This window comes from Drosophila simulans, chromosome 2L (assembly GCF_016746395.2).
Source record: "Drosophila simulans strain w501 chromosome 2L, Prin_Dsim_3.1, whole genome shotgun sequence".
NCBI classification, from domain to species: domain Eukaryota; kingdom Metazoa; phylum Arthropoda; class Insecta; order Diptera; family Drosophilidae; genus Drosophila; species Drosophila simulans.
In genome coordinates, this window is record NC_052520.2 from 15,908,176 (window position 1) to 15,931,798 (window position 23,623).

Consider the following 23,623-nt stretch of genomic DNA (forward strand, 5'->3'; position numbering starts at 1 on the left):
TAGAAAGCACAGATAATCACAACAAATTGGTTAGATGACATTTGTTAAATTAAAAAAACAAGTTGCGAACATCTATTTTCATGGAACGGTCTAAGAAGTCAACAAATCAAGAAGTCTCTTTCAGCCGGAAATATATCATTAGCCAAATTGTATATATAATCGAAGAACACACCCATGGGAAAACCGATTCTATATTATAAGTTATAATATATTGCCAAGCGTCAGAAAAAAATTCTCGGTGACTCAGGCCGGCCCGCTGTGTAAGTGAAGTTCACACGCGAAAGAAAAAATAATTCAGGGAAAATGGTAATTTTCAATATTTTCTCTCGAAATTTTTGTGGTCTCTCGCCAACTGTCAAACATTTTCATCTGCGCATGCGTTCACCAACAACAGCTGATTGACAACAAATGTGAGTGCAAGCGGGATAAAGATACTCAAGACCAGAAAACTCTCGATCTATTCATAAAAGTTGATTTGCTTATGCTTAAAATATCTATAGAGAGAGAACAAACAGAGAAAAAAATAACAAAAATAGGCTAGCATAAATGTTTGGATCCCGCTTTCATTTATCGGCATTTACGTTCCGATTTCGGTTTGTTTGTAAACACAAGTTTAGTGTTGAACAATAACTCTGGGATTTCCCTCTTTAAAGCGATTTATTAAATACTTATATGAACCTCATTTCCTGTATATTCCGAATAAACATCTCAAATAGTTATAGTTATTCATTACTCCTGCACGAAATTGTGTGTTGCAAAGGAAAATGTTTGAAAAGAAATGATTGATTTAATTAGTTTCTTATTTTATATAACCAGGTTTTGAAAATATCTATAAATTTTATTTAAATATAGTTTCTCCATGAAAATGAGTTTTTGAATTCCAACGACTTGTGAACATTTGGAATGCCTAATTACACCAAACAGGCTTTTCCCAATTTTAGAACCCATCCATCAGCAGATAAGCAAGCTCCAGATCCTAAGCTTTTCTTGGGCTAACATCAACATTTTCACGGCTGCCTCTGCGAAAAGCTGACTTTTCCTGCACAGTGTGCTTTTGTGGCTGATTCCTTAAACTTGTTCGCGTTGCTGATGGTCGCGTGTGAAAAATACAATAAAATACAACACTGAAAAGCCAGGAAAATCAAACGAACCAAGGCAATAATACCGCAATTATAAAGTGCAATGTTGATTTTCGAATAGGGGAAACTAATAACAGGCTATAGGGACACCGTGGAAAGCTGCTTTCACTTTCTTCGCAGTGAGCCATTAGAAATTTTTCACACTTTCCCATGTGTTGGTGCCGTGGTGAGCTGGTGTGTGTGCGTGTGAAGGCTATTACATATGCGGGGGTAGGTCAATCGGTCAGCTTTAACCTCTCGGAACGCAGCTAAAAACCCTAGGAAGACCTGAAATACTTAATGTAATTAATATGACAGCAAGGCACAAAAGTATGCGTACATCATTTCCCAGGCGGGCCATCAAAAGACCATGAGCAAATTAGTTTTTACTGCCAAATGCGCGCTCTTGACCCCATTTCCGTCTACAGAGTTGTGTGATATTTACCCAAATGCACAGACAAGCTGACATTCAACCGCACTAATGTGTGATTGCGATTAGTTTGTTTTTGGGAAATACTCGGTACTAATAACAAAATACAAACGCAAAAGCAATAATAATACTTTTTTTTTTGGTAATTTAATAAAACATGTATTTTCCTTGCTGCAAAGGCCAAAAGCTCGGCTGCAAAACGAGCTTGCCAGTTGGAGAGTAAACGGGAGAAAGTCGCTTTCTCTCAGTCAAAGTTGATTGCCCATTTGACAGTTGGGTCACAAAAAAGTCGTTGCGACAACAAAGGAAAATGTAAACATTGCGCGTGTTTTTGTTTTGATGCTCTCTCACTCTCACATGCCTCGGAAAAGTGGGTTATATATAGGTAACGCCAGGAAATGCCGATAAGTTATCACTGGCGATGAAAATTCGTTGTCGGTGCACTCAAATGGAATTAAGCAAAATCCAATAAAGTGCTTTGTGGTCGGGGATTACCGAAAATATGTTCTAAAACCTAATTTGGGGGATGGTTAGAGAAATTTCGAGATACTTTGAATGGAATGGGTTTTCCAACCGCGAGAAAATGTTTTCGATGTAATAAAATACTTAATGGTTTGGTGTAATTGAAAACTGTCCTGATTATCCCTTTGAAAACTACATTATGCTTTAGATCTACAATCTTCAAAACGACTCTCCACTGCAGACTAACAAACAAATGCCAAATTTTTACAATCCGCCGCTCTAAACTCGTCCAAACTAAAAACCATAAAAATACAAAAAAAATCTAAGTCACCACCGTCGAATTTCTACAACTATTAAACCATTTTCTAAACACAAAACAAAAAGCTTTTCGCTTATTTAAGTGAGTCTGATTAAAATGTGCATGTCTGTGTGGCGACTGAGACCAAACACACCTGTTGCTGCGATGCTTTGACCGCGTTTCGCTTTTTGGCTTTTGGCAAGGAAAACGCTCAACGAATAGGCATTTTAAAGGAAAGGCAATAAATATTGTGCGTCCGAATGAAACTTCAAATATGAATACAGGTACAAGGACTGTTTATAATTATATCTTGAAATAAAATTGTGATATATTTGGTTTCAATACTGATAAGAGCTTTATGGTGCAAATTTGATTTTAATTAGAACAGTGGACTCTTTAAGCGGAGCTACTAGTTTAATGAACCATTAAAACATTCAGATATCTTAAAGAAAATTATACTTTTAATTATTAGTTATTAGTTACTACCATTGTCGACATTTTTTATAAGTTTGTGTGCCTTATGAGCTAAGTTAATAACAGCGTATGGAAGTTTTATTATGCCACTTGCTAGTTACGAAAATTCCCCAATATCTCACAGTTTGATTACTAACTTTAATAACCTATTTCCGCCCCCGTTGTGCCACACCCACCGCTAATCCCGCAAGGAGACCGTAAGGAGCAAGCCTCGTTAACACCGCAACAGCAACAATCGCCGCAGCAGTCAGAGCAACAGCAACCAATTACCCGACACGATGCCTTGGATAGTTCTAGTGCTAACAATAAACTAAATCATAAACACAATAACGATAAGGATAAGGATACCACTAGCGATAAGAGCTGGGAGGCGGGCAGAGATTTATTGCCGGCCAGTGTTGTCATCGTCGATGAATCATGTGCCTCGAAAAGTCAGAAACAACCAATCGAGCCGAGCATTGTTTCGCGAAGTGGAGCCACCTCCTCATCGCAACGTCGCCGGCAATTGCAATTCCAGCGACAAAAGGAGGCCAAACTTTATGACCGTGGAGATGGGGATCGGGACCGCGAACGGGAGCGGGAAGCCTCGACCTCGACCTCAACCTCGACCTCCGCCTCGACCACCACCACGAATACTGTGATGGGTGGCGGGGAGCTGGTGAACTGTATAGCCTACGATGACAACACCCTGGTCATCGAGAGGAAACCCTCGCCCTCCTCCCCGTCCACCAGCCGGCGTTATCTGAAGGCCGAAACGCCGACGCGTGGCAGTCGAAAGTACAACCGCAAGTCATCGGCGAAAAGTGATTTGGAAGTGGTCGTTGTCAAACCGGAACACCATCATCAGCATCGATCGCCGACGATAACGCTTCCGGTTCCGGCTAACCCACTAACCACATCGGCATCGGCGGGATCCTCGCCCACGGGAGCGGGATTGGGAGCCGGATTGGGAACTGCCTCGGGAACAGTCCTGCAACAAAGGTACATACAACTCCAGCTGGAGAACGAAAAGAAATACATTTTCCATGCAATGCAAGAGTTTGATTACATGGAACAAACTAGGCGTTCTGGGGCATAGTAAGTCGGAACCAGACCCCACAATTAACTATCGTACTCCTATCGTGACTCAATGTTGTCCCTTGTGCTCGTCGTCTTATTGTGTGTCTCATATGTCTGAAATCGCATGCCAAGTATTTAATGTGCCATTTGGAACCCGCATTAGGGACATAGGGGACTTAAAGTTGGGCTTTAATAGGCTTCCTCTGATCTCAATGCAAAAATACATTAGAGTTAAAGCTAAAATAACATGATACTGCTGCTTTATTTTTGAATAATTTACATCATTTGCTTGTCAGAGTCTCGGAATACATCTAGGTGTTAATTTATGACGCCTTAAATTATTCTGCCAAGTTAAGTCATAATAAGGTAAACATGTGGGTCATAAAAACCAGAAAAGTTTGTTTGCTTATTGAGGAAATTCCATAAACTATTGCAGTTTATCATGAGTTTACACTATTTAAACCACAATATGTGGGAAAGGAACTTTTGTGCATCAATTCGCAAGTAATTCTGTAATTTATTAATAATGATATTCAGGAACAAATTAAAGAGAATGCATTTCAATTCATATTTGAACGACATTTTCAACTACGAATTTAAATTTTGAAAGGAACATAAAATAGGATATACAGATGGAACATTTTACAGCTAACTGCTAAATTGAAATTTAAAAGGTCAATTATTTTAAGCTAGAGTTTAACTCCAGTCCAAAAGTGTACACTATTTTGCCACACCCCACCCTGTAGAATAAATGGTTGATGGCAAGTGCAAATCGAATATTTGATTAAGATAAAACATTAATTAAATTCATTTCCCTCCGTACCACGACAGCTGCAGTGCACTTGATCCGCCCGAGGATCCGAATCAGCCCAGCGGGACCAGGAGGCGACCCACCAGCACCGAGCTCGCCCTCAGCAACGTCACCAGTCAGATTGTAAACAACGCCACCTACAAGCTAGACTTCAAGCAACGTCGTCACAAAAGCAACAACGGAGGCAGTGAGTCAGGATCTCTAACCGGAATAGCCACAGGACCGGCGACAAGTCCCGCAGCAGCAGGACCAACCAGTTCCAGCGGCAAGCGGCGCAAGTCCAGTTGCACATCCTGCGGCGGAGGTGGCATCAGTGCCCCGCCCCCGAGACTAACGCCCGAGGAGGCGTGGCAACTGCAACCGCAGAACAGTGTTACCAGTGCCGGCAGCACAAACAGTAGTTTCAGCAGCGGCGGCGGACGCGACGATAATAGTAGTTACAGTGCCGTCGGCGGCGACAGCAGCAGCAGCAATAGTTGCAACTGCGATATCACCGGTGATAACAGTACATTGCATGGTTTTGGCGTCGGCGACGTTTGTAGTTTTATCGCCGATTGTGACGACAATAGCGAGGACGACGACGGCGATCCGAATAACCAGGATCTCAGCTCGCAAACCCTGCGTACAGCGGCCATCGTAGCGGCAGTTGCGGCTGCAGCCAAGGAACAGGCCCAGGAGCAATCGCTCGCCGACTGCGAGAGCTTCAGCGATCGGCGGCAGGATGCCGATGAGGACGTCCGCATCATCCAGGATAGCTGCGGCGGCAACAACGACTCACTCGAAGACGTCGGCGAGGTGGACGACAACGCCGACGTTGTCGTGAGAAAGAACTCGAGGAATCGTCCCTCGATCAGAAGGACATGCAGGATAACCGAGGAGGACGACGACGAAGACGAGAACGCGGACTACGGTGATTTCGATCGGGAGGATCAAGAGCTAGACGACGAGGAGCCCGAGGGCACCACCATTGACATTGATGAGCAGGAACAGCAGCACGACCAAGGGGATTCCGCTGAAGAGGAAGACGACGACGAGGACGTCGACGAGTACTTTGAGGAGGAGGAGGACGACACGCAGGCCTTTTCGCCATTCTACTCCAGTTCCGCGGAGCTAATTGATAATTTTGGTGGCGGTGCGGGCAAGTTCTTCAACATTATGGACTTCGAGCGTGGAGCCTCCGGCGGGGGAGGCTTTTCGCCAAACGGCAACGGTGGTCCCGGCAGCGGAGATGTTTCCCGGACGGCGAGATACGACTCCGGGGAGGGGGATCTGGGCGGTGGCAACAATATCATGGGTAAGTCTCTATCTACTTTAAAAGCGTTTTTAGCAATGAATAATAAACCTATTAATGCGATCCTTTGAAGGCATCGATTCTATGGGCATTGCAAACATTCCGGAAACCATGAACGGCACCACAATTGGACCAAGTGGAGCTGGTGGCCAAAAAGGTGGAGCTGCTGCAGGTGCCGCCGGCCAAAAGCGACAACAGCGCCGTGGAAAACCGCAACCAGACAGACCACAACGAGCATTGTTTTGCCTGAGCGTCAAGAATCCTCTGCGAGCCTTGTGCATTCGCATCGTGGAGTGGAAGTATCCTTTTCATTACTAGAGTTATACCAAAACTTTTTAACTTTAAATTTAAAATCCAAACCCACTATACCTTCAACCTAATTGTCTATATAGTTCTAAGTTCTAAGATGACGAAAAGCCTAAATATGGTTATCCTTAACGCTTTCACCTTTCTAGACCATTTGAGTTCCTTATTTTGTTAACCATTTTTGCCAACTGTATTGCCTTGGCTGTTTACACCCCTTATCCGGGCAGCGATTCAAACGTGACGAATCAAACCTTGGTAAGTCCTACCCATGCACTGGGTATTTTGAAATTATAAAAATTAAATAATGGCTTACTAATGATTATGAATTTCTTTCATGTATATCTCTTACGTTCATCTCATGCGCATCCGATTCATTCATGCCATAAACTCATAAATCCACCAACGAAACTATCCTTGAAATCCAAATTCTGAATCCCAAATACAAACATAAAACACATGCACTCCAAAACAAATCAAATGATACGAAAACCAACACCGAATAACAGGAAAAAGTTGAATATGTATTCCTAGTTATATTCACAGCGGAATGTGTTATGAAAATTTTAGCATATGGTTTTGTGTTACATAATGGTGCATATCTAAGAAATGGATGGAATTTATTAGATTTTACAATTGTAGTTATAGGGTAAGCATATTAAATATACCAGTTAAAAGCGCTTAGCGCCCAGGCCCACTGCGGCCTCGTTTTAACCATTTTCTATGTTACCTTATATGCAATTCAATCGAAATTGACCAAATCTGAAAAGAAAATCGTAAAACGAAAAGAACAGCAACCAAATTATCGAAACGAAATAACGTCCAGACTGAGACACGTATGAACTTTGTATGCCATACATTTTTCCAGGGCGATAAGTACTGCACTCTCCCAATTGATGAAGGACGCCTTTGATGTGAAGGCCCTACGTGCCTTTCGAGTGCTACGTCCACTGCGGCTTGTATCGGGTGTACCAAGTAAGGCCTTCATTGCACCATCGAACATATTCTAAAACGAAAGAATCCTAAATCCTCTGGCCTGGTAGAGCGGAAATCTAGGAACTACGGATGGATTCGTAGTTAAAATACTGCACAGAAAAAGTACAATAATTTTTATAGCTGAAAAAAACCTTGAAATGAAAATGCTGATTGTCCGATAGATTGTCCGATAGATAGATGTTTTCGATTTTTCATTTACATTATATGTACGATTATTTCTGTGACGTATTTTCTGCTTAACTTTGATTGTACGCACTAGATATTTAACCGCTCACCATGCTAATAACCCAATCGAATATTGGCAATACATAACGCTATTCAACAGGTCTACAGGTTGTGCTGAATTCAATTTTAAAGGCCATGGTGCCACTGTTTCACATTGCACTCCTGGTCCTATTCGTAATCATAATCTATGCGATCATTGGCCTAGAGCTCTTCTCTGGCAAATTGCACAAGGCGTGTCGCGATGAGATCACAGGTAAGCGGAGATCCCACCATCATAATCGAATCGTACAATTTTTATACGTTGTACGAATATCATTCAAATGTCTTGAATGCCACCAGATATGTCGCATTTCAAAATCAACGTCCACTGAGGTTCTATCACTAGTAGATTAGAGCGTGGAAATCGGTGGCTCTTACCGCGCACAAGTAAGGAAACGCCCCGATCTCCGGCTAATCTTCTAGTCCATAAGCCTAGAAAATCTATCAAATTGTTTGGGACAAGTCAAATATGCCAAAGAAGCGGCATATTCCGCAAACGACACTGCACAACAAGAAAACTTAAATGGCACCCCACTGAACACAACCATTTCACCACATTACTAATGCATAAATCCTAAACCAAACCAAATCCAACAAACCGGAATATAGGTGAATACGAAGAAAACATCCGGCCCTGCGGAGTGGGTTACCAGTGTCCACCGGGCTACAAGTGCTACGGCGGATGGGATGGACCAAACGACGGCATCACCAACTTCGACAACTTTGGCCTGGCCATGTTGACGGTGTTCCAGTGCGTCACCCTTGAGGGCTGGACTGATGTCCTATATAGCGTAAGCAAAATAGAGATTCCAAGCTAATTATAAAAGCTCAATAATTTGTATCTTTATCATATTCTAACGAAATCCTATTCTTCAGATCCAAGATGCAATGGGCAGCGATTGGCAGTGGATGTACTTCATTTCCATGGTTATCCTGGGTGCCTTCTTCGTGATGAATCTGATTCTCGGTGTGTTGTCCGGTGAGTTCTCCAAGGAGCGTAACAAGGCCAAGAACCGCGGCGACTTCCAGAAGCTGCGCGAGAAGCAGCAGATCGAAGAGGATCTGCGGGGCTATCTCGATTGGATTACCCAAGCCGAGGACATTGAACCAGACGCCGTGGGAGGTCTGATATCCGATGGCAAGGGCAAGCAGCCCAACGAAATGGATTCCACCGAGAACCTGGGCGAAGAAATGCCCGAGGTCCAAATGACTGAATCACGATGGCGCAAAATGAAGAAGGACTTCGATCGAGTCAATCGCCGAATGCGAAGGGCCTGTCGCAAGGCAGTCAAGTCCCAGGCCTTCTACTGGCTCATCATCGTTTTGGTGTTTCTCAACACAGGTGTCTTGGCCACGGAGCATTATGGCCAGCTTGATTGGCTGGATAATTTCCAGGGTATGTGGAAAATACACATAAATATATAAATATATCAACATATATTTTTTTAGAGTACACCAACGTGTTCTTCATCGGTCTGTTCACCTGCGAAATGTTGTTGAAGATGTACAGCTTGGGCTTTCAGGGCTACTTCGTTTCGCTGTTCAATCGTTTTGATTGTTTTGTGGTGATTGGCAGCATTACGGAAACCCTGTTAACGAACACGGGAATGATGCCTCCATTGGGTGTCTCCGTGCTGCGTTGTGTACGCCTCCTGAGAGTCTTTAAAGTAACTAAGTAAGTTGAAGCATTTATCAGTTGCTACGTAAATCTAAAATAATGCAAACCATTCTTTACTTTTAGGTACTGGCGGTCTCTCTCAAATCTCGTCGCTTCCCTATTGAACTCTATACAATCGATTGCTTCACTTTTGTTACTGCTCTTCCTATTTATTGTGATATTTGCTCTGCTGGGCATGCAAGTTTTTGGCGGTAAATTTAATTTTGATGGAAAAGAGGAGAAGTATCGAATGAACTTCGACTGCTTCTGGCAGGCTCTACTCACAGTGTTTCAGGCAAGTTACTTTTGACGTCTGGTTTTAATCGCAAACGGAATGATAGAATGCAAGTTTTACAGATCATGACTGGTGAGGATTGGAATGCTGTGATGTATGTGGGCATCAATGCCTATGGCGGTGTTTCCTCCTATGGTGCCTTGGCCTGTATTTACTTTATTATTTTGTTCATATGCGGTAACTACATCCTGCTAAACGTGTTCTTGGCCATTGCTGTGGATAATTTGGCCGATGCCGACTCGCTCTCTGAGGTCGAAAAAGAAGAGGAACCTGTAAGTTTTGATTTTGTTCCCTAAGGAATCCACCTAAGAACTTTATTGAATATTTTAGCACGATGAATCTGCTCAGAAGAAGTCTCATAGTCCGACTCCAACAATTGATGGCATGGATGATCACCTCAGCATAGATATCGATATGGAGCAACAGGAACTAGATGATGAAGACAAGATGTATGGCGATAATATTCCTTTTGACTATCAATATATAAACTATTAATATATTAATTTAAATCGATATACGACTGATTTTGATGATCGTAATTGTGTGCTTTTATAGGGACCATGAAACATTATCAGACGAGGAAGTCCGTGAAATGTGCGAGGAGGAAGAGGAAGGTATGTCATGTTCAGTTCTATTAACCAACCCCTTACTAAGCTCAGTGTAAGAATTAAATATTATCTAAGAACCATATTTTAAGTACTTTAGCTTATGCTTAAGCTTTATCAAGAAACTAACACCTATCGAAACCAAATCAAAAATATTTTCTAAAACAATGCCGCCGACGCCTACATCAATGCTGCTATTTTCGGAAACCTCGCACACAAAAACAAAACAAAAACCAACCAAAACCATGAAAAAACATACAACACTTGCAATTATTAATCAAAAGACTCCAATTCCGAAGTATCAGCACGTGTCACTGCACGACCCCGGCGATTATCCGAAGTCAGCATGAAGAAGACTAAAAAGCCCATCCCGCGAGGCAGTGCCTTTTTCATTTTCAGTTACACGAACAGGTAAATCAATCAAGCAATCAATCAAACGATCCATCAGCGATCGACATACTACAGAAACACACCTCGCACACCCTTTAATATGGTCCATGTGTTTTGTGATTGGAGTTACGTTATCTTACACTGGTTTTCAACCGTTTGTTGTTCGCATGTGACAAACAATCGATAATAATTCTAAATCGAGCTGTATTTAAAGCGTATTGCGAATGTATATAATTTGTAAAATTTTTAGTTTCGATAAAACCCAGTACGACGATGGTTATTTGTTTTATTTATTTAATTTTCATTGGTTTTGCATTTTGCTATTGAGGTTGGCCAACTTTAAGTATCAAAATATTTTCACTCTTTCTGTTTAATGGAAGTATGATAATAAGTATATGTAGGTACAAGCCGATCTTCAAATAAAATACATTTTTTAATAAGAACCTAAGTTTATTTTTAAGGTAGTTGTAGTTTAAATGTACAAATGGTTTTTGGACAAATTCTTATAAATGTGTTTATTATTTTTTCCAAATTGGCAACTTACATATATATACGTAATATATGATAAAATTTGTATTGCATATAGTGGATGAAGAAGGCATGATTACAGCACGACCCCGACGTATGTCTGAGGTTAATACGGCAACGAAAATTCTACCCATACCGCCGGGCACATCATTTTTTCTTTTCTCACAAACGAACAGGTTTTTATGTTTGAGTTTTATTTTCCCCCAAATATTGAAAGTCTCCGAAAATACTATATATATATTTGTGTGTATGTGTGCGTGTGCGTAGATTATGTTTTTTTTTAAACATAATTTAAATAATCATGTATTTGTCCTTTTGTTTAACCATGTTTTGTATATTGTCATAAGAAATAATTTCCGGTTTTATTTTGAGTTTGATTAGACTATAGAAATCCATTTTGGTAGACAAAATTTATTTCCACTCTTAGCTGCTTTTTATTCCATGATTTTGTTTATAACTTGAATTGTAAAACTTCTAACTGCATGCTAAAAATATCTTTGTTTTTTTTTTGTGATTTTACTTTTGTGATTTATAAAATTCTGGGAGCACGTTTCTTAACACTCTGCTCTACTATATTTCAACAGATTTCGCGTCTTCTGCCACTGGCTTTGCAATCACAGCAATTTCGGCAACATTATCCTGTGTTGCATTATGTTTTCATCGGCTATGTTGGCAGCAGAGAATCCTCTGAAAGCCAATGATGACCTGAATAAAGTAAGTAGCTCCAGTTCCGACCAAAACTAATAAATCAGCGTCAAATGAACTAAAAAACTTGTAAGTTACGATTAGCAGATATTAGTTTTCACCTCTAGTAGAAACACGTTCCATTCGATGTTCTTCACAACTGTCCATTTGTTTTTGCAGGTGCTCAATAAATTTGATTATTTTTTCACGGCAGTTTTCACAATAGAACTGATTCTGAAATTGATTTCATACGGCTTCGTATTACACGACGGAGCCTTTTGCAGATCCGCATTTAATCTATTAGATTTACTTGTGGTCTGCGTGTCATTGATATCTCTAGTGTCCAGGTAAACGATAATCCATATAACTACTCTAACCCAGTAGTTGTGATACTAATTACTTCTGGAACATAAACTATAACGTCGATTTCAACTGCAGTTCGAATGCGATTTCAGTCGTGAAAATTCTACGTGTGCTCCGTGTTTTAAGGCCACTCAGAGCCATTAATCGTGCCAAGGGACTGAAGGTAAGAATTCATTCAAAACCTCTTCAATTTCGCTTCTTACTTTCTGACACATAATCAAAAGCTTCAACAGAAAATTGTTGTACTTCTTCTTTGAGTTTCAGTTTTATTATTTCAATTTTTAGTTCATTACGAAGAGCACAATCAATGATAATATTTATCTCAAACTAATATGCAAGTTAAACATTTTAAATGATAATAATCCCAACGAAGTGTTCTTGGGCCTTCAATTAACTTTAGAGTATGCCAAACAAAAAACCTTGAAATGCTGGGTGTAGGGTGCACCTCAATAAAGTTATGAAAATATAAATTAAGCAACATAAAAAGTATATTCATGAACTACACACAGCTGACAAATATATTTCTTGATTTCGAGTTTTACTCGTAACACCATAACGAAAATGGGCGTGGAATAGGAATGTATGGGCGTGGCTTGGGCATAGTGAACTCTATGTAATAACCCCTGATACTAAACACATGACCAGCAATATGTTCGCGCAAAATATGGAAGTCAGAAGCCAAACATGCCTTACTATAATTAGACTTATATATTAAATAGTGTTTTTATTATAACTATATATCGTCGTATCACATACAGCATGTTGTTCAATGTGTCATAGTCGCTGTTAAGACTATCGGAAATATTGTGCTCGTCACATGCCTACTGCAGTTCATGTTTGCCGTAATAGGAGTCCAATTGTTTAAGGTATGATTTTAATTTTAAGTTCCCAATAGGATAGTATTTTATTAAGAACGCAAGCGTAGGGAAACACTCCTCATTAATGATTAGAGCAGACAATTTAGTACCCTTCCACAATAAGGATATCGATTATTTAGTATTTAAGAATCTGTAAAAATTATTTTAGAACCAAACTACCGCATGGAACTTTCATTCTACAAAAAGTTCTAAGTTAATTTAGTTACTATACATACAGCCTTATTAAAAAAATAGTTCAGTTTCTCTTTAAAATTTTAAAAATCCATGTTTATTATTGGGTGTAAGAACGAGCATTTTCTAAAAACCTTGCTAACCTTGTTGTTGTTTAAAATACAATTTTTGTTTGAATTTTCCGCTACTAATAATGTCTAAAAGCTTTTTAATTTGTTATGGGTTTCAAAAATGTTGACTAATTTCCGTTTACTTTTGACTAAGAAAGTTAAATTGTACATATCAACAACTTTTGCTGGCTAGTATTGCTTATTAATGCTCTGCATAATATATTAAAGTCAAGTCGGAAGCAAAGATAAAGCAGGAAATAGTCTTATATAGAAAAAGTATTGCTGCAAAATAAATAGAACGTTATAGTCTTGTAGCAGGGATAAGAACTAAAAATACAATATATAATTCTAAGGACTCGTAGCATCCAGTTCTCGCGATTGTAACACAACTCACACGACTTAATACACATTATACCATTTATTATACTATCAAATCTTATATATTCCACACCCATTTTCTGCGTTTGTACACGTCTAATGCAACAAATTCACAATAGATATCGAAAGCCGATCATGAGCACACATACACATACAGTATATACGCTATATACCTAATAGCACACACATCAGCACATGAGTTTTGGGTTTTAGCCATTAGCTACAAATCAGCAACCTACCTTGCACCCTAGCATCAAGGCCAATCCGTCCTATAGTGAAAATCTTCCCCGGTGTAAAGAACCCCAAGTTTGCGGACCATCAGTAACAACAACTCACAACTGCATTAAGATTGTAAACAACCTATTGAATCCACTGTAAAGTTAACCATAAGTTTTAAATATATCTGTATAAAAAATTGTTCTAAGGTGTTTCTTGCATTTAATAGATAACTTTTACTATGGATTCATAAAATAATAATTTAAAGTGTACTGATTTTATTTTTGATTTTTTATTATCTTTACCTTGTCAAGATAAACATTTTGATTTTATTTATAATTGTATTTTCTGTTTTATTATTTTCTCTGTAATTGTAAAAAATATAATCAAATATCACAAGATTTCCCAATATTTTAAACGTATTTTCTTCCCTTTTTCTCTCCTTGAACGTGTTTCGGTTGTTTTGAATTGAATTTTGCGAACCCAAAAAATGTCGTGTTTTCAATACTAATATAATGGCAACAAATTCATTTGATATCATCCAACAAATTGGTTCTGAAAAACCACACAAATTCTTGAATTAAAAATGAAATTATATTTCCTATTGTCATTCATACGTCAAAAATTCGAACAATAAACCAATTGGCCTACACTGATAAATAATTAAACTTCTGCAGTATGTGGTCAAGTGCGTTGTAGTCGCAATCAAAACCATTGGTAATATCATGTTGGTGACATATTTGTTACAATTCATGTTCGCTGTTATTGGAGTACAACTCTTTAAGGTAATTTCTTTTGAATTATATATAAAAGTCATTGGTAAAGGGTATCTGAAGACAGCTTTAAGTGTGCGCTTTTATTTTTTAAGGGACCAACTATAAATAAAGAAAAATTGCGGCTTACTCTGTGTGTGCTTTGAATTTTGTAGATTCTTTTCGGTATTTGTGTGTAGGGTAATTCTGTATTGAAAGGTAACTATTGTCGGTGTGATATTTTTGGATTTGACTAAATAGAAAACTTTCTCTAAAGAAAAGTCTAAGTCAAGTTTCTTTCCCATTTTCTTCATATCAAAAAAAATTCGCTTCGCAATAGCTTGGTAAACGAAACAAAATTTCGAAGCTTTACCACCCAGCTCAGTTCAGTTCCTAGCTTTCCAAACTAACCTCTCAGGCAAAGTTAGCTCGCTCCTTGCCAACCCAATGTAATATATTTATATATTTTCCAACGTTTGTAACAATGTTTTCCAACCCAATAACCCTTGTTGGTGTCCCGTCTGTAAATAATGCTCTGTCCAATATATAAAAAACTAAAACCTTTGTCGTCCATCCAAAAGTTTTGAGCAGTGTATGTAAATGTGTTTGCATATGAAACACCCTGTAACTGTGTGCATACTTTTAAGCAAACATATGTAGAACTAGATAGTTTATCAAAGTAAAGCTTTTTTTGAACTAGGTATTAGATAATAGTCAGTACATTAAAGCAGTTTTAATGTTTGTGAACCCTGGGAAAGCAAACTCTATCGAATATTACTTGACGTTGAGATTGCTTTCCTTAACATATCACCTGTACCATTTCATTCGCTAATACTTGACTATCTTCTCGTCCCCTGACGTCCCAACTCATTTCCAAACCCCAAACCAAATACAGGGCAAGTTTTTCAAGTGCACTGATGGTTCCAAAATGACTCAAGATGAATGCTAGTAAGTATGCTTTGTTTGTTAGTTATTGGTTTTGTTTTAATAAAAATACAAATATTTTTCAGCGGAACCTATTTGGTCTATGATGATGGCGATGTTCATAAGCCGCGACTCAGGGAACGGGAATGGAGTAACAATCGCTTCCATTTCGATGATGTGGCCAAGGGCATGTTGACATTATTCACGGTGTCCACCTTTGAGGGTTGGCCAGGGTAAGTCTACCTTAATACTATGAGTCAATATCCTTTTTATACATAATTTGACATTGCAGTTTGCTGTATGTTTCAATTGATTCGAATAAGGAAAACGGCGGTCCAATACACAACTTCCGTCCGATCGTAGCTGCCTACTATATAATCTACATTATTATTATTGCCTTCTTCATGGTGAACATATTCGTCGGTTTCGTTATCGTCACTTTCCAAAATGAGGGTGAACAGGAATATAAGAATTGTGATCTGGATAAAAATCAGCGCAATTGCATAGAGTTTGCCTTGAAAGCGAAACCCGTTAGACGCTATATACCCAAGCATGGTATACAATATAAGGTCTGGTGGTTCGTCACGTCGTCATCCTTCGAATACACAATATTCATACTGATCATGATAAACACGGTAACACTGGCTATGAAGTTTTATAATCAGCCGTTGTGGTACACGGAACTTTTAGATGCTTTGAATATGATATTTACGGCGGTGTTTGCTTTGGAATTTGTTTTTAAATTAGCCGCGTTTCGATTTAAGGTAAGAAGAGCTAAAAAAAAAACAAAAATTTGTCTAATTAATACTTATCTACTTATCACAATACAGAACTACTTTGGAGATGCCTGGAACGTCTTCGATTTTATCATCGTTTTAGGCAGTTTCATTGACATTGTCTACTCTGAAATTAAGGTTCTTAAACTTATTACTATGAAAATTCTTGGTTCTAAATATTCTAAAAATATTTGCAGAGCAAGGATACCTCTCAGATAGCAGAATGCGACATTGTAGAGGGCTGCAAATCCACCAAGAAATCAGTAAGTTTATCAAAAATGTTCTTATAATATGTAGTTATAAAACGCACTATTTCAGGCTGGTTCAAATTTAATATCCATCAATTTCTTCCGACTGTTCCGAGTGATGCGACTCGTCAAGCTTCTCAGCAAAGGCGAAGGCATTCGAACATTACTGTGGACTTTTATTAAATCCTTCCAAGCACTTCCATATGTAGCCCTGCTAATTGTGCTTCTATTTTTCATTTATGCGGTTGTGGGGATGCAGGTAAGTTTTGTGTTTTAATATTTCTGAAGAGATACCTTTAATAAACTGTATACTTTCAGGTGTTCGGCAAAATTGCTCTAGATGGAAACAACGCCATCACGGCCAATAACAATTTCCAAACGTTCCAGCAGGCTGTTTTAGTACTCTTCCGATCGGCCACCGGAGAAGCTTGGCAGGAAATTATGATGTCCTGCTCGGCGCAACCGGATGTGAAGTGCGATATGAATTCAGATACGCCGGGAGAACCATGCGGTTCCTCAATAGCCTATCCCTACTTTATTTCCTTCTATGTTCTCTGCTCGTTTTTGGTAAGGATGCAAAATACTTCTCTATTCAATAGAATTTAAATAAGTTTTTCTCAGATCATTAATCTTTTCGTGGCCGTCATTATGGACAACTTTGACTATCTGACTCGGGATTGGTCCATTTTGGGTCCCCATCACCTGGACGAGTTTATTCGTCTTTGGAGCGAGTACGATCCGGACGCCAAGGGGCGCATCAAACACTTGGATGTGGTCACATTGCTGAGAAAGATCTCCCCACCACTTGGCTTCGGCAAACTGTGTCCACATAGAATGGCCTGCAAGCGACTGGTTTCCATGAACATGCCCCTCAACTCAGATGGAACGGTTCTCTTCAATGCCACACTGTTTGCGGTGGTCCGCACTTCGCTGAGCATCAAAACTGACGGTAACATCGATGATGCCAACTCCGAGCTGCGCGCCACGATCAAGCAGATCTGGAAGCGGACCAATCCAAAGCTTCTGGATCAGGTGGTACCACCGCCGGGCAACGATGACGAGGTGACCGTCGGCAAGTTCTACGCCACATATCTAATTCAGGACTACTTCCGGCGCTTCAAGAAGCGCAAGGAACAGGAGGGCAAGGAGGGTCATCCGGACAGCAATACAGTCACGCTGCAGGCCGGTTTGCGAACCCTACACGAAGTGTCTCCAGCTCTCAAGAGAGCCATCTCGGGCAATCTCGACGAGTTGGACCAGGAGCCGGAGCCCATGCATCGCGTAAGTTAGCAATAAAGTTTATATTATATTTAAAATATTTTTGTATATATTTTAACATAAACATTTCTCCTAACTATTTCTTGCAGCGCCACCATACGCTTTTTGGCAGCGTGTGGTCATCGATCCGCCGACATGGAAACGGAACCTTCAGGCGAAGTGCCAAGGCAACTGCTTCGCAAAGCAACGGAGCCTTGGCGATCGGTGGATCCGCATCCGCGGCCTTGGGCGTGGGCGGTAGCTCGCTGGTCCTGGGGAGCGTCGATCCCGCTGGCGGGGATTATCTGTACGACACCTTGAACCGCAGCGTAGCCGACGGAGTGAACAATATAACGCGGAACATAATGCAGGCACGCTTGGCGGCAGCCGGAAAGCTGCAGGACGAACTGCAGGGGGCTGGGAGTGGCGGAGAGCTAAGGACGTTCGGCGAGAGCATATCCATGCGACCGCTGGCCAAAAATGGAGGCGGAGCGGCCACTGTGGCCGGAACACTGCCGCCTGAGGCGAATGCCATTAACTATGAGTGAGTATGCGGGGGTGGAGGATTTCACCGGAGAAGCGGTCTGTAGGCCAATTTTTGAGTTGTCACCTAGCCATACATCAAAAAAAAAAAAAAAAAAAGATATTTAAAAACACGAAGCTCCATTACCATAATACTCGTTACTATGGCTTGCTGTTTAGTGAGTTTATCCATATTCTTATTGCCAACAATTAGCGTTTTCTGTTTTGTGGCATTTTGTTTGGTCACCTAGTGAAGAGCGCCCTAAAGTTTGTAATGGACAAAAGGAGCCGAGCCAAGCTCAACAACTGACTTGGCACCACCAAAATAAATACGAGTTTTCAATTAGTTGACTTAGCAAACTTAGTTGCAATCACAAAAAATACCTTAAATGCATACTTGTTGCCACATAAACTAGTGGATCTCAAGACAATTGAAACAGAAACGACCAACCTATTGAGCAAAAAAGCAAAACATAAACCAAACTTTTACTCAATCCCCGAACATTAATTTCAGCAACCGCAATCGTGGTATTTTATTGCATCCATATAACAATGGTAAGCCTAAAATGCTGCAAATTGCAATAATAAAATTAAAACAAATAAAAACATAACAAAAACAACTACAGCAGTAATTGCAACAGCAACAACCAAATGCACTCCTTTTTATTAACATTATTTAATGTGTTTTATATTTTATTCCTTTTTAACCGGACAAAATTCTAAAAAAATTCCGATCAAATTGGTTCGTTTGTTGTTTTTATACACTTCAAATTTGACCCTAACAAAAAAGCAACAACAATTTATTATAACACCAATCTAATTGTTTACGAAATGATTTGTTTTGTTTTACATCCGATTACGTAGCTGCTGCATTCCTATTAAACATATTGCAAATTAAAATGATGTACAGATTCTCGACCACTGCGTTCTAAGATTTGTTATTGCCTGCGGCATGTAAAAATGTTCAATACGACTTTTCAGGTCAATTGCAAAATCATAAACTAATCAGATGAGGCGGCCAAATGTTATATGTTCTTATTGTGTTTACCTGGCTGTTTTCTAATTGGGACCAAATTACATTAACTGAATCGAAAATGAAATTGTCATTATGTTTCACATCATTGTAGTACACATCGATTAGATTTTAAACCTAAATAGATAGAATAAATAGTAATTGTAGAACAAACTCGTAGCTTAGTAATATTGAGTGCAGCTTTATTTACAGCTAATAATTATAGTTCTATAGAAACGCTTCCGCTGCATTATAGTTCAAATCGAGCCAAACACACAAAACATACATAAGCCATTACCATAAGAATTTTTATAATTTCAGATAGAAACACAGGTAAAAACGTAAATATGTGTTCTAAGGGGGAAAATGATTATTTATTCGGGACATTAAAATCGCATTAGATCGGAATGCTTGGTTTTTGAACAGATTTATAATTTTGTGAAGTATTTGTTTTCATTTAATGAAAGAGTTTTTCTTTCTTTTTTCCTATGATGCAGAAAAAGATTGAATTTGATTCTCAAATTGGCTAATCTATCTTAAATACTATCGATACCAATCTCTCCTTCCAAACTTCTTCCCGATAGCTATTGTGTTACCCACAACTTAAATGAACATAAAAACCCATTTCGAAAATTAGATCTTCCCATTATAACAACCACTATTAACCTTAGCGTATGTGGCTCCTTTTGTTAATTACAAACTAATGAACGGAACTAACCCATCAAAAATCATAAATTTTCAAGAAGAACAAATTCGCCAAGACAGGATACATTTTAAAACCAGTCAATTGTGTCTGCTAAAGTAATTTGTTTTTATAACTCTTTCTCACAAACATTTTTATTATAGCATAAGTGATTCGAGTTTAAAAACCACCGAGTGCTGAGTCTCGAACCCTGACCAAATTCTTCAGTGTCCAAAGAGTCTGCAAAGAGTTCGAATCAAGACTGGTTTCCCTTCCCAAATGGGAGTCCTTCCCAAGAGCGTTTTTATTTTTGTTTCATTATTTTCTGTTAAGTTTAAAATGCGCAAGAGAGAAGCAATTGAAACATTCCGTTGTCGGTAAAAATTATGATATTTCGTGAGTTCCTATATGAAAGTTCCCTGATAACAATATGGATTTAATGACATAACACCTACAACAAGAACAACAAACTACAACAAGTACCAGAAACAACTTTAGCAACAACAATCGTTTAACACGCAACAACAGCAACAAGAGAGAACGAACGTAATTAAACGCATACCCAAAGCAAACCCGATATCGATGTCTATATATTCAATATATATAAAATTTCTTATATATATTTATTTTTAAAAGCCGTGATGTTGTGCCCATCTACTCATAAGCCTTGGCCTTGGCTTTATTGAGCCATATCCCTTACAAAAGTGTGTGCCTTGCGACCATATAAACCACATCTTACCACATATAATACTAACCAAAAACCGAATACTCAATTTGTATACCCAAGCTGCGAATCTGAACGTTGTCATCGTTGTAATTGTTACAGAAATATACTCGTACGTTTATGTTATCCTATGCTATGCGAAAAAAAAAATCTGCCAGAAAGTGTATTCCAAAAGTTCACTATTGTCTCTCAGTATTGTATTGTTGTCGCTTCCTTTTCTTTTTTGTGTGGGAAAACCATTGTCACCCGGATTGGGGCCTTGGGGACTTCACATCCCCTATACGAACATTAACTAACACACTGTGAATACAAAACATGCGAAAAAATTACCATAAAAGATGCTTAGATGCTACGCCTGCATTGTTTATAGAAAGTCTAGCTAAATTGCGTATACGTGTTGCCTAGTAATTTTGCAGAACATTGAGCTTTGCCCTTATCTAACCAATAACTGCTTGCTTAATTTAGAAACAAACTTATAATTTTAATTGTGCTTATGATATTAACAATGTATGCAGATCGTGTATAAAGAGCTTGCAATGTCGAATGCTTAACTAACCAATAACAGTAATCATAATTATAAACAATATAAAAAGGCTTGATGATCCTTGTAAGGTAAAAAGAACATGTAAATTTCTCTTAAGCAAATAGTGATTCGATTAAACTGCATTTTATTGGAAAAACGTAAATATTCTCGAGAACTTATGTTATTTTTTGACATTGTATAATATTAAAAAATATATATTTTAAATAAAACCTCTAGTTTTTCTTTTGTAAATAAGTTAAATAAATGATCAGTTTATAGTTCATAATAGTTACCAGAATCTTTAGATTAATATTTTAAAGCGTAGTTTAGATTGACTTAAAGCATAAATACCTGGATCATCAAGCTCAAATAAAGCGTGTATAAAAATCATGCATATATCCACACCAAAACGATCAAATTGACTTACAATTGACCTCGAAATTTTCTTATTTTATGCAAACATGCAGTCTACGCACCCAATGGTGCTCTTCCTGGCCACGAACGCATGATCCAATCGACACCAGCTAGTCCCTACGATCAGCGTCGTTTACCAACTTCATCTGATATGAACGGCCTAGCCGAATCATTGATTGGAGGGGTAAGTACTTAAATACTAACTTAGAAAACAGCTCTGACCAACAGCATAATGGATTCCAAATTATAGGTACTCGCCGCTGAGGGATTGGGTAAATACTGCGACTCCGAGTTCGTGGGGACTGCTGCACGGGAGATGCGCGAGGCGCTGGACATGACGCCCGAGGAAATGAACCTGGCCGCCCACCAGATCCTCTCGAACGAGCACTCGCTGAGTCTGATCGGCAGTAGCAATGGGAGCATCTTCGGTGGATCCGCCGGTGGCCTGGGAGGGGCTGGTTCTGGAGGTGGGTTGGGCGGTAGCAGCAGCATTCGCAACGCCTTCGGCGGAAGCGGAAGTGGCCCGTCCTCGCTGTCGCCGCAGCATCAGCCTTACTCGGGCACTCTGAACTCACCACCGATTCCGGATAATCGTCTGAGACGTGTTGCCACAGTCACGACCACAAACAATAACAATAAGTCCCAAGTTAGCCAAAACAATTCGAGTAGCTTAAATGTTAGAGCTAATGCCAATAGCCAAATGAACATGTCACCAACTGCACAACCAGTGCAGCAACAATCGCCGCAAAGAGGACAGGGCAATCCGACCTACTCCTCATAGCACCCACATTGTAAGCTATACATACAGAATGTCTTCTTGATGGAACTTTAAGTGTGCATTCAGCGCAAGCTGAGGTTTATTGGCTAATTTATTTGTTATTTTTAGCGAAGAAAAACACATTAGTCTTAGCATCGGGAATTGTTATATTTGAATTGTTCGCACACACAAGCGGGAACCAAACCAACAAAACTTGTATAACTTGTATAAAGAAAATCAGCTAATTGTATATGTATAAATATATTAATGTTTTTGCCTTTTTGAGAAATCTATCGTGGGCCTTCGTCCTCTAACGAGCCAGAAAACCAAAAACCAACAACACTAAACTGAACAAATTAAGGGAAAATGTATATTTTTGGATAAAAAAAAGAGGAAACCAACCTTAACTGATAACGTTTAACTTCTAATTAGAGATATAGATCAAAACCAAAAATATATAAATAAAAACCACACCAATATAATTGATTAGGTAATAATCACCAAAACGGAAATGAAATAATTATACATTAACATTGAACATTACATTATTGAGCGACAGTGTAATTACCTATTTCGATTTAGACGCATTTTATTTTTTAAGTATTTAAAATATGAACAATTTACGATAAAAGGAATTGTTTACAATATATGTAGCAGACATACATATATGTATAAAATTCGTAAATGTAATAGCATAATTTCAAACTGAACGAGAGTCCCAAGCCCCCTTAAAAAGTAATGTAAACTGAATTTTAATTGTTATGATTGAATTTTTACAATAAAACCGAGAAAATGTGAGAAAATAAAAACAGAGTTTCATAAAAAGCATTAATTCATTTTCTTCTTGAATATTCATTTGCAAGAAGTGTTTGTTTTCGATACATTTTTGGGATTAAGTATTTATTTATATATTATTTTTCTTTCCAATTATTAAATTTATAGACTGTCTGATATCTAAAAACCTATAAAATCCGAAAAGGGGAAAAGGGAAGTATATAGAAAAACAAGCTAATTTCTCCAGCTTAAAATCTATTTTGATTCAGCAGAGAATATCAAAAAGCATTTTTGTGTATAAAAAACAAACTAATTTAAATATATCTCTGGCTGTGAAAGCAACTTGAAAGTGACCTTCTGACTTTTCTACTTTTTCAAAAAGTCCCGAGAGCGCGCACGTGTTAATCTGCCACACAAAGGATTTAGAGTGCCTCCCCCACAAGGAACAATAAAAAATAAACAAATAAGCCCGGGAAC

The 23,623-nt window shown here is 38.9% G+C and overlaps 1 protein-coding gene across 14 annotated transcripts; it reads left to right on the forward strand.

Moving 5' to 3' along the window:
• Window positions 1-2,218: 2,218 nt before the first annotated feature.
• LOC6732486 (voltage-dependent calcium channel type D subunit alpha-1) lies at window positions 2,219-23,181 on the forward strand. 14 transcript variants are annotated; one of them, XM_016180206.3, is made up of 33 exons: window positions 2,219-2,592; window positions 2,974-3,859; window positions 4,673-5,946; window positions 6,017-6,242; window positions 6,399-6,504; window positions 6,756-6,895; window positions 7,115-7,221; window positions 7,568-7,720; window positions 8,116-8,297; window positions 8,383-8,902; window positions 8,956-9,181; window positions 9,248-9,458; window positions 9,521-9,730; window positions 9,789-9,907; window positions 10,014-10,072; window positions 10,348-10,474; window positions 11,566-11,695; window positions 11,846-12,012; window positions 12,104-12,191; window positions 12,787-12,894; window positions 14,459-14,566; window positions 15,429-15,481; window positions 15,544-15,690; window positions 15,750-16,221; window positions 16,288-16,371; window positions 16,431-16,496; window positions 16,552-16,740; window positions 16,800-17,048; window positions 17,103-17,762; window positions 17,849-18,282; window positions 18,775-18,815; window positions 21,669-21,799; window positions 21,866-23,181. In XM_016180206.3, exons 1-33 carry the CDS (start codon window positions 2,583-2,585, stop codon window positions 22,394-22,396), a joined length of 8,214 nt encoding a protein of 2,737 aa, XP_016025136.2. In that variant the 5' UTR covers window positions 2,219-2,582; the 3' UTR covers window positions 22,397-23,181. The 14 variants fall into 14 exon arrangements, 12 of the variants coding, with proteins under 12 accessions (XP_016025136.2, XP_039154303.1, XP_039154306.1 ...); XM_039298369.2 differs by lacking the exon at window positions 10,348-10,474 and adding an exon at window positions 11,040-11,157; XM_039298372.2 differs by having other exon boundaries at window positions 2,974-3,763.
• Window positions 23,182-23,623: the final 442 nt, after the last annotated feature.

Bases quoted from the DNA above. Each gene is read 5' to 3' on its own strand.
- LOC6732486 (XM_016180206.3), top strand. The intron at 16,741-16,799 runs GTAAGTTTTGTG...GTATACTTTCAG, and splicing joins ATGCGGTTGTGGGGATGCAG to GTGTTCGGCAAAATTGCTCT. The intron at 17,049-17,102 runs GTAAGGATGCAA...AGTTTTTCTCAG, and splicing joins ATGTTCTCTGCTCGTTTTTG to ATCATTAATCTTTTCGTGGC.